The sequence below is a fragment of the Excalfactoria chinensis genome, chromosome 5 (genome assembly GCF_039878825.1).
Source record: "Excalfactoria chinensis isolate bCotChi1 chromosome 5, bCotChi1.hap2, whole genome shotgun sequence".
Taxonomy (NCBI): Eukaryota; Metazoa; Chordata; class Aves; order Galliformes; family Phasianidae; genus Excalfactoria; species Excalfactoria chinensis.
In genome coordinates, this window is record NC_092829.1 from 3090042 (window position 1) to 3101651 (window position 11610).

Consider the following 11610-nt stretch of genomic DNA (forward strand, 5'->3'; position numbering starts at 1 on the left):
GCAGCCCCATCTCAGGCAAGGCAGCTGCTGGCAGATCTGGAAGAGAAAGCACAACCTGTACGTGACATTCAAGCAAAGCTACTGCACAGAGGTTCTCCATTTCGTTCCAATTCCTTCCCTAGCTTTCACTTCAATAAGCACTCACCGACCTTTCCATATAACCATTGCAAGCCAGTGACCTTTTCTGAATGAAAGCAGCTGCCCTTCATGTCCCTGTATCTTTCTGCAAAGCTTGTGGTTTTATTGTCTTGCTAACCCAGAACTATCAATAAGCTATTGCTGCATTTTATAGTTAAGCATCCTCAGTGAACAAGTGAACAGCACAGGGCTGCCCAGGTCACCTCCTTCCAATACGAGAGCCTTTTATCCCTGTCTTCTTCCTCCTCCTCCTGTTTAATCAGCTGTTCTTGACAGCCCTTCCTGTCCCACAGCAGCTCAGACCCCTCTCAGAGCTGTTGGCAACAGACTCTGTTGTAACGCACTCAGGTGACCAACAAGCCGTTCAGAAGCCAGATGTGCTGCAGCTGCTGCGTGTTTCCTCCTTCACAGCTGTTCCATTCACCAGGGGTTGCACACACCTGAGGAAGAAGGGGGTTATTTCTATCAGATTTCAGCTGTGCTCCATGAGTTCTGTTCTCCAGCACTGGCAGAAGCAACGACCGCCCTCCGTAATGGATGGAAAGAGGAATTCTTGCCCTGAGAAGAGCCAGTGCGGAAGCACAGCGGACACTAAGGATCACAATACAAGTTCAAAGCAAACTCCAGGTTGCTGAGAGGAGGAGGGCAGTGCCTGATATGGGACCCACGCTCTGTGTGCTGCTTTGCAATTAAAACAGGGAAACAGACCATCTTAATTAAACATTTTATTTATACCAATACAAGCACCATGCTTAGCAAAAAAGATTTGGTTTAAAGTGAACATGCAATGTGAACTAGCAGAGACTAAACAGCACGTGGAAGTTGCACTGGTTACTGGTATGTGGATGGAACTGCTGAGTTCCAAGACTGGCCATGAATCCCTCCCACCTTTTGCCACCTGCAGCACTGACACCAACCAGGACCCATCACAGTGCAGGAGTCGCACTGAGTCTGGGTCACGTAGCAAAAGCAAAGAGCCTCGATCCTCACGTCACGTTACAGCTCCACCTCACAGTTCCTTGTTGCATGTATCAGAAAGCGTGACTTAAAGTCAAGCACGGCGACGCGAGGAGCTGTCAGCATCCCTTGCTGTTGCATGTCTGGCTCAGATCCCCTTCACTTGTTTAACATCGTTTCTGGACCATTTATTTTTACAGTTAAAGATACAAAAGTGGAATCTTGGTACAAATACATACGATGCTCCTTTGGAGAAATGGAAAGGTGTCAACGTCATCATTATTGCCTCCTCTGATAGCTCCAAACAGCATTCATGATTCTAGAATCACACTTGAACCATCAAACATCAGCATTTACAGTTTGTTTAAAAAATATCTGAACATCACAAGTCCATTTTATGGGTCACCATGCAAGTTCATGTTTTAATTGAGCTCACCATCCACGAGCAGGATTACAAGAGCTGTATCCCAGCCATCCAGCCAATACTGAAAGCAAAACTGTGGCAGGAGTTTCTCTTTATGAAAGACCTTCAACTCTTGGCCATGGATTTGATGGCCAGCTCACCAACTCCTGAAAAATAGGAGCTCTCAATGGAAAACACTCTCAGACCTTCCAGCTACGAAGGCTCCCCCAGGCTGCATGATTTCATTTATCTTGTTGGAACCATCTTTAGAGATCTGGAAATACAAGACAAGCACGTGGTGACAGCAAATCATAGTCAGAACGTACTGGCCTTCTGAATACAGACACACCAACCTCCCACTGATCTCAAAGGGTTCAGGAATATACAGTTCTACAGACAAGGTGGGGAAAAACGTGAAAACAAGCGTTTGTGCAGAACAGATTTGGATATAATCAATGTCTTTGTTTAACCAAGCATTAGCATTAGCTGTATCTCAAGGGCCTGGGACAGCACATGGCAGATAATGGTGCCAAAACACTGCACTGGAAACAAGAAAACAATAAACAAGCCGAGAATGGCAAACATCCTCTGTGTACTCTTCCTTCAAGCACCTGCAGCTGCTTCCTCACTGCCACAGCTCAGAGCAAGGAAGGAGCTACAGCTATGGAGCAAGGCTGTTACAAGACTAATACTGGTAGGCTGAGCAGCATCAATACCATCTTCCACAAGAACGTGGGCTTCAACACTCTCAACAGAACTAACAGAACTAGTTTGCTTTCTGCTAGACTCAAAGGGCAGCATCTGAGGCAGAAATCCTCAAGTGGAAGAAGCAAGAACACTGAAAGTGAGCAGTAAAGAACCCTGAAGAGTTCCACTACATGGATACAACCTGAAGTAGCAGAGGTTGGAGTGATGCAGGGATGCAGAACCTGCTTCACTCATCTGACCGCAGCAGCTCTTTCCCTCTCCTCCAGAGTCTCCTTTTACAGTTATTTTTGTTGAGACCTGGATGCTGGCAGCCCACCAGTGCACAAAATACAGTAATAAAAGCTATTCATCCAGTTTTCCCAATTAAAAAACAACAAAAAACAAGTGGAATATTTCAAGTGGCAACTCTTCTTCAGCCACACTGCACTTCAACAGGCCTTACCTCCAGCACAACGCCAAGGAAACAAGACTTCTGCTGCCTCAACACTGATGCCACGATTGACACTGTTCTTCTAAAGTTAAGTCTTACTTGCACACTGTTAACACACAGAAGGTGGTAGTACAGAATGATCGAGCTGTTTCATACTTGATGCCTTTCTTGTGCAGGGAAATGAAATTGGTTTTCCAGTTCACCAGAGAAATTGTATTTTCATTACAAGCATTTCCTTTCAGAACTGAAAGATCAATTTAATTGAATCATTCTAACACGTGTTTTGAAGAGCTCCTCTCAAGTCGGATCCATACACAATAAATGAGCAGTAACAGCAAACTAAGAAGAGATCTATCAACACCGAGGACCTCTGCAAATCAATTCCTTGTGATCTTTAAGGAATTAGTGTTAAAAGCACTAACAACATACGGCTGCAAACAAAACAAAGCAAAAAAACAGACCTTCATTTGGCAAAGGATTCACAGCATGAAATACTGGCCTCCAAATTGAACAACACGTCCCTCCTCACCAAACAGGGCAGCTGTGCTGTAAGGTATGTTATCAACAGGAAGCTGCTGTCAGACACTCAGCAGCACAACAAACACGAGTAAGACAGTTTGATACCGTCACACGAGCCCTCCTCCTGCCACTGCTGTTGGCTGAACGCGATGTCCCATAGCAGACAGCTATTCTACTCAATATAAAATGGCTCTGTAAAAAGGTCATTTATAAAAGTTAACACACTATTTTCACATTAGAATCTTCACTGTTTCAAAGAGATGAACCGTAAGTAAATGAAAATCAAATCCCGTATGCAAAAGCTTTCATCTGGAATGTCATTTTGACTAACAAGCAGTTAAGAAAATTAGAGACTGTCATTAAAATGCTGAAAAAGCTACGTGTGGACAACTTGTATAACAAAAAAAGATAGAAATCGCTCAGTACCATGAGAAGCTTTCACCGCCTGCACTCCTCACAATAGAGCAATGACTGGAATTGCTAAGGAAAGGAGGCTAGCTTTTGCTTTCTGGGTGTCATCTGCAGCACTAGGCACTAGGAAAAACGTTACTTGGATTCTTTAAGAAAGGTCTTACCAAATTTGTAGGAAGTGGCAGTGTAAAATTGTCGTTTTAAAGCTAACAAATTAAAGGCACACAGTATTCACAGGTGTTTGTGGAAAGGAGCATAGAGGTAAACTTCTTAACAGCGTAGGAAGTTACGTATGCAAGACATCTGGTATGAGAGGAACCAGAGTCGGAATTCAGCCCTTAGTGATCTTCTAGTCCCTGTAAGACTGCATCAGCGTGAGAATTGGACAGTCAAAGCTTTGCCCTGAAATTCAGTCCGGCTGCCTCAGTCAGCCGAGGAATTACCGGAATGACAGAAATTAGATCCGAGAGTTGGAGAAAGTTCACATGGATACAACAACATGGGGGGATCCACGGGTAGGTGTGCTGTACAAGGGGTCTGTCTGTTGGACACTAAATGCTCCTAGGGAACAGTTTTCAAAGTTGAGAGGACATCATGAATTCTGACCGTAATGACAGGTTTTGCATATCAATGGCTAGTATACGTCATAAGGATGCATCTGTAGCTCAGAAAGAGTTAGCATCAGCTTCCAAATTATGCCTGTATAGAGCGATGAATTCAGAACTGAACTATTTGAATTGTGGAAATATTAGTCATAAGAGTGCAAAAGGATTCCCTGCTGAGGAGTATTCCCTTTTAACAGGTACACATAAGGAAACATCTGCAAAGATTTGTTACTTCAAGGAGACAGACCTGCTATTCTTTGCACAAACTTTGCACAAGAGACATACTGCAGGAAACAGATGTAAATACGGTGCACTTTTAGCTGCAAGTATTCGTGTCTGGTTCCAGTATGATCAGGATGGTACATAAATACTCATTACAGAGGTTTTCTTAATGGAAGAAGCCCAGTTTCTCCCGCAGCCATTCTTCGGTTAGATCTTCTGTATTTCTTATTTCAAATACCTAAATAAAAACCACATTGCATAAATATTTGTGCTGCTGGTACTTGGGAGAGATAAGGATACAATGCAAGCAATACCTTTCCACATAAACTGTCTAAGCTGTAAAACAACAGCCCAGTAACCAAGAGCTTTCCTTTGCTTTCTTGAATGCAGTTGTTACTATTCCAAAGTAACATCAGTGGAAAACATACAAGACTAAGTGGGAAGGGACATCAATAACTTGACAAGTGTTCTCTAATTCCTATTTCGAGGCTTCGTTCTTGTTCTCAAAGTATGCAACAACATACACTACATTTTCAAGTTGTTCTGAAATCGCACCATCACACCCAGCACTCCTTAAATGCCTCAGCAAGAGGCCTGTCTATTTCAACAGCAGAAACGAATTTAGCCTCCAGGCTGAATGAAGATCCAAGTTACAGCTGTTCTGAAGTAAATTCATAGCATCTAATAATACGTTTGCCCTTAAAGAAAGGGGCTCAGGATACCTCGGGATAGAAGGCTTACAAAGAAGAACCAACTGGAGGTTCATGCAAGTCTTCAGCTCACAACAAAGCCTCGAAACAGCAAACAAGGCTGAAGTAGCCAATAAACTCTTCACATCTCATACATGCAAGTGATTTAGATTTTGATTTCTAATATGCAATGAAGAAGGGGGGTATTTCACTGCAGTCTATTGTTCATGTTTTGACAAGACTGAAAATAACTGATTTAGCACTGAAATAGCTCTATCTGTCTAACCATACAGCTGCAGAGCACATGCTGGGGCCAGCAGAGCAGGTGGGTTTTTGGTGGGTGCACAAAGCAAGCTTCCAGTAAACCCGTTTTAAAATGAGTGCCACAATTAGTCCTTTCCTGAGGCATTTTATTACTTTAATCCCCTTCATGAAACAGTTCTGGTTGTTTGTCTTTTTCCCCCTCGTTTCCCATCTCACGTGGGTTGGACTTTAACACTGTCCCTCGTGTTCAGACAGTGATAATACCAACTAATGCTAATTTTTTTTCTTGTAAAAGATGTAAGGAGAGGGGAACAAAAAGTCAGCACTCTAAGTATGAAATAGCTTACCAGAAGTCAAGCTAACACACAAGCCACTGAGAAAAAGAAGAGGGCTTAAGCTCACATGCAGAAGTCACAGCAGGAAGAAAAAGCACGAGCTCAAATGAATCAAGGCTCAGTGAAGGACAAGAGTAAAGCACATCTAAAGAGGGAGGAAACAACTTCAACTGGAGACAGGTTATGATCAGCTTCAGAAGGAAGATAATCATGGACTCTCATATCCACTCCTAGGTAGGCTGGTGGCTGGGGACCCTGCACATAGCAGGGGGTTGAAACTGGATGATTATTGTGGGCCTTTTCAACCCAGGCCATTCTATGGTTCTATGATTCCCTCTTCTCCAGTACTGAGACCAGGCAAACACAGAGAGATTTAAGATTGTTCATCACACTCTGAAAGGTCTGTCCTGTGAGCACACAAACCCCAAAGCCACCGAGCCAAAGCAGTCTGTACCATACCAGAACTTCAGCCTGCATTCTCTTCAGTATTCTACCAAAGCAAAGATATCCATCCTACTGAAGGGTATTCCTGCTACTTTTTGGAACATTGTTCTTCCTGACCCTCTCCACCCCCCAGAATGATGTTTTCAGTCTTCCTGAAACAGAATCTACTCACTGTAATTACGAAGTCTCATAACATCCTTTTCATGTTGGGTTCAAACACCACACAAACCAGCTTTTGCAAACCACATTTGATGCAGAGGCAGTGACTTCAATTAATTAATCATACCTTCGTGAGTTCAGCTGTCTGTACAAGCTTATTCTTGCTCCCAGCATACATCATCTGCTGCTCAGGCTTGCATCCTGTAGTTGTGTGAAGAGGGGAAAAAAAAAGAAAAAGATGGTGTAACTCTTTACAGCACGTGCATCTGAGCTAAATATCAAACTCAGATCAAACCAAGTCAGCTGAAATTTACTATTAGAATTACACAGTTCCATGCACAGGTTAAGTTTATGACGTGGGTTGCTGTGAAGCAAGCAGAGCAAGCTATAAAAACTCGGGATGATCTTAGGTTACAGTTTTTCTTCTCAAATGCTTTCTGTTCACTCACACTTCTACCTGTTATGGAGCTTCCTGTTCTCCTTCTTAGCTACAGCTGTGACACTCCCACATCACAACACTGCTGAGAGGCAACTGTTGCTGTCCATTACATATAGGTCTGCAAGAAAATCCTCTTAACTTCCATCCTTTCCCTTTTATGCAGTCCTGATCCTCTCACAGCCAGACACGGCCTTCTGAGAAGGATAGGAACTACCTCTTGCCGAGTCTCTAACATCCCAAAAGCAGGATGTACAGAGGTGCTCAGGAGCAGAGGCTGCATGTTCCAGCCCTCTCCTCACTCATTTCCTGAAGCCGCTCTGGTCACACGTTGAGGATTCCCTAAAATTTGATGAGAGGCTGACAAGGAAATGCATCATTGCTCAACCTACATGAACAGATGCAGAGCACTCCTGGCTCCCATCATGTAGAGGAAAAGGTTACAGAGTATGTCACTGAGAGCACAGTGGGCCTGGTTAGAAAAACACTGTTTGGACAGCTATGCAGGAGACTAGTATTTCTCTTCAGTCTCCAAAAATGGAAAACAAAGCATATTTGCACCCTGCTAACTAAGTGTCTTGAACGTGAACCCCAAATGCAATGAAAATCACTAGCGAGTAGGGAAATCTGGGCAGATGGAACTGCTAACAACTGGCACAAGCAGATGGTGAGGACAGAGTTAATATACTAGAGGCAGTAATATTAACTCCAGGCAGTGCCACGCAGCTTTATAGTGCCCTGATTGCAGCACAGGCATAAATAAATTCAGCCCTGCACATCAGAACCAATATTTGAGCATTAAGCATTTATTTTATGTCCTACTGCAAAGAACATTCCCAAATTTACAGCTGCCATTCGCAGTGTTCACTCACCAACAGGACTGGAGAAGATAAAGCACAACGGGTAAGAAACTCTTCCATCTTCATGCTGATACTTGTAACTGTACACAATAAATGTTTTTTCTGAGGTTAAAGAAACTGGGAAAGCAATCATTTTGTGAGGATACAATCATCAATGATCAGAGCTTGATACAGGCACAGATAAGTCACACATTCTAGGAGATGCCTCAGATTTGTAAAGCAGTCTGACTTTTACTTTCACTTCTATATTTGACTTCCAGAGCTGATCCTGCCTGTTTTTACCACCCTCTACAGTAGCCAGAGGATGAAGGTTGTCTCTTTAAAGCTATTTAACATCAGCAATGAGAAGGGTGCTTTTTAGCTGTCTCAGATTCCTCAGGCAGTTTAGTAAGACAACTTCCCATTCCCATGGCTATCTTGCTCCTGGCCTGCTGAAGGCCACATCCCTCCAGCACAGACTGAGCACTTCAATGCTTCAGGTGTTCTCAGGAATTTGAACTCCTGCTTTATAGCCTCCTACTGCACTACAGTCATGGAAGCAAAGCTTCAGCATGGCACCAGGAACATTGCCAGCCAGCTTAGGAGGAAACTGAAAACAGATATTTTCATCAGCTGCAGCTAAAGCACCACTCTTGTTTTGTTTAGTTAGAAAGAATTTACTTCCCTCTGCCAACTCACTTCCTTTCTTTATTCCCCCCCCCCCGTTCCCTCTTTCAAGTAGAGGGATTCTTCCCTGCATCACATGTCAAAAGTGCTCCCAGTGACAGTAACTGCAGCAAAACAGTAAGGGGGACAGACTAGGAAAGCACCAAAACAGATCCTAAGTTACACGGGCAGCTTTCTGTACTTGCAAGTAGTAACATGCATTTTACTTGCTTCTTGAGTTGACAGCACTTCCCTAAACGTTACAGCATATAGCTTAAAAGGAAATAAAGCCTTGGGAAAGGCCTAACCATATCAATTGCTGTTTTAAGTCTTGAAGAACTGGGACAATCATTCAGTGCATCACAAGAACTGATCCCTACGATGCCTCACAGATCAAGTATTACTGAAGTCTCGTTACAGGCAAGCAGTAGCCTAAAAAGGTGAAGTTCAACTTTAAACATCTGAACAGCTTCCAGGAGTGACTAAGACAAAATGCCAGCAGCACAAGAAGGATATCGAGGTTGTCTCTCAGGCAGCTCATCTTTTAGCTCGTCTGGAGAAATACCCTGGTAACATTAAACACAAGCAATACTTCAACAAATGAACTTGCACTTGAAGGTATACTACGAAGGCTAAAGCAGAATAGTGGGATGGTAAAACACCTAAAAGTTAGATCCACATCTTCAGTTTAATTGATAACTCTCACAAATGGCTACAACAGTTCAAGAAAGCTCATCTACTAATAGATTTCTACAACTAAACATTAAGTAAACATTAATGTGAATAATCATCCCTAGTTTAGGCATAATGAGTTTCAAAAACATTCTGGCTCTAGTTGGATAAGCTGGCAGCTACAGTGCTTTCCTAAGTCCAGCACGAAACAGAAGTGAGCAAGCACATCCAAATAAGTATCTGTTAAAAATCAGCTACATAAAAGGTGCTCTTGAGAAATTGCTCCTTGAAGAAGCAAAGAGCCCCCATTACACCCAAACATGACCTTAACTGCTACATTCTAGGGTATAAGAGCCAAGGGTAAGGCTCAAATCCCTCGGAAGGATTTAATTCTGCCCTGTGTACCATCAAGAAATACTACAGGGTGGCTTACTGTGCCATCTATCAAATGTAGGAGCTGCAAAGGACGAGCAATCCCAGCGTCTAATTGACAGCAGATGAGTTCAGAGATCCATATGCAGATCTACATGGAAATGCTGCAAAGAACTCTTTGAGAAGCCAGCAGGTGCCAAAGATGCCTTTTACATACAGAGTTGTATCATAACGGCTTTAAATTAACTTCTCTTTTGTGCAATTAATTAGTTGCCTCAATTGCTTCTGCATAGTCCCACTATTAATAGCGCTGTGCGTTACATGCAGGGTGTCCATGCATTCAAATAAGCTCATGACCCAAATTAGATTAAGAGTTTGATAACAATTTGAAACTAAGGCAGTACCTTAGAGACAACAATACATTGCAGGCTGAAGATACTCTTATTTACAATGCATTTAACAAACCTCATGCTCCTCATCCAGTACCACCAGCTGCTTATCCTTGTCGATTTTCACTATAAATCAAAACAAAACACAGGTCAGGTCCCAGCTGATTTACACAACATACGCACAAAGCTTTTTAACACCACCTCACAAGGACATTTCTTATCCTTCCACTCTTTCTTCAGACCCTGCCCCACAGTCCCACAAAGCCCCTGAAGACAGAAATTACACAGAGGCTGCTCATAGCAACGTGCCTTTTTCAGACTCCAAAGACAAGGGTCAAAATATCAGTGCTTAAAAGCCATAAAATGTACAGACCCGCAGTGACTGTGCCATGAATTGGTTTTGCTATCGTTTTAAAGCCAGCCATGAACTCCGAGCCACAAGTAACCACAAAAAGCTCTACCAAGGGCAGATGAAACCAAACCTCGTGGCATTAAAGCTGCATTTCTCCACTGCTAACAGCAGAGAGGCAGAACAGGAAGGACTCGAGTTCATGGCAGATGTGGTCTTTTAGATCACAGCCACCTGTTACGGCAACAAAACTACATGGGGGAGAAAGAAAGGAGCCCACGAGACAGTGGGATTTTCACCAGTCCCGTTTTCAACTTACTTATAATGGCAGCGTTGTTGGTTTCTTTACGGAACCGGAATTTTCGCAGCTTCTCCACCAGGTCTTCAGCAACATCACAAACCACCAGAGATTCACTCTGCAGAGGGGGAAGACAGCTAAGAGAAGTCTTAAATAGAAGAGATACTCCCATATCAGGGATATGTGCCCTTAAGCTCTTAGGAAGTGGAACTGTTGCCTGTCAGAAGCTTCAAAGCATACACATAAACTAGGAAAATAAGGATGAAAGCAGGTTTTAAGAACAAAAACATGCTTATCTGTTCTCCTGCCCCTCCTCAAAGCCAACATTTAACCATGAACATGTTACGTTGCACCCTTGAAGCGAGATTACCCTCATTCATTGCTACCAAGGATTCCTTTTCCCACAACGCAGCCCTTAAAAGGAAAGAGCTGCCCCTTCAAGCCCTGACAAAGCGGCTACATGGAAGTAATGCAGCCGCACGAGTGAAATAACCCGAGCATTTAAAGCAACGGGAGCAGCACTGGGGAGCGCCGAGCCTTCAGAAGCAGCACCCAGCTGCCCTATGAGTCACTGCCGATGGGGAAGGAAGCGGCGGCGGCACCAGCAGGTTGCCCGCCCCGACACACGCAATGTTCACCCCGCACCGCTTCCTCAGCCCCCCCAGCACACCTCCAGCTCGCCCATTAATCCCTACGGCTTCCCTGCCCCAGCAGCCGCATTTCCCAGCTCTCCAAGGAAACCACGGGTTGTGTTATCATCGGGCTCCTCCAGCCGCCCGCACGGCCCGTCCCGGTGCTCATTTCCCCTCAGCTTCCAAGCTCTCCCTGCTCCCCTCAGCCCGCAGCCGCCACGAGCCCCGCTCTCCCCTCAGCAGCGGCACCTCCCAGCCCAAGCCGCGCTCCGCGCCCGACGCCCTTCTCAGAAGGAGCCTCTAAGGCTGAGCCCGACCCCGCCGTGCCGACACACGCCCCGCTCCCCCACCAAGCTCCGTCCGTCCCCGCTCGGACTATTCCGGCTCCTCTCACCATCTTGAGCGCGCGCGCCAACACCGCAACCGTCCGCGCCGCCGCCCCGCCGCCTCCTCACTGAGCCGCCGGCCCCACTGCGCCTGCGCCAACAGCACCCCGTCTCCCTCCCTCCCCGCTTCTCTCTCTCTTTCAGCCAATCAGCGTCGTCGCCGGGGCTGGGCGGGAACGGGCGGCCGCCTACGGGAAGCGAGGAGGTTCAAGGGAAGGGAAAGGGCAAAGGCGCGTGCCGTGCGGTCACGTGACTCCCATTCCTCGCGCCGCGCCCCGTCGCCATGA

The 11610-nt window shown here is 45.0% G+C and overlaps 1 protein-coding gene across 1 annotated transcript; it reads right to left on the bottom strand.

Annotated features, from left to right (window-relative positions):
- Positions 1-848: 848 nt before the first annotated feature.
- On the bottom strand, positions 849-11449 carry GMFB (glia maturation factor beta). Its single transcript, XM_072338402.1, has 7 exons — positions 11332-11449; positions 10327-10423; positions 9735-9784; positions 8742-8791; positions 7593-7675; positions 6412-6485; positions 849-4631 (listed from the first exon to the last, which is right to left on the bottom strand). The coding sequence occupies exons 1-7, from the start codon at positions 11332-11334 to the stop codon at positions 4560-4562; spliced, it is 429 nt and encodes a 142-aa protein (XP_072194503.1). The 5' UTR covers positions 11335-11449; the 3' UTR covers positions 849-4559.
- Positions 11450-11610: the final 161 nt, after the last annotated feature.

Bases quoted from the DNA above. Each gene is read 5' to 3' on its own strand.
- GMFB (XM_072338402.1), bottom strand. The intron at 9,785-10,326 runs GTAAGTTGAAAA...TTTGATTTATAG, and splicing joins CAACAACGCTGCCATTATAA to TGAAAATCGACAAGGATAAG. The intron at 7,676-8,741 runs ATATCCTTCTTG...CTCAGAAAAAAC, and splicing joins CTGCCTGAGAGACAACCTCG to ATTTATTGTGTACAGTTACA.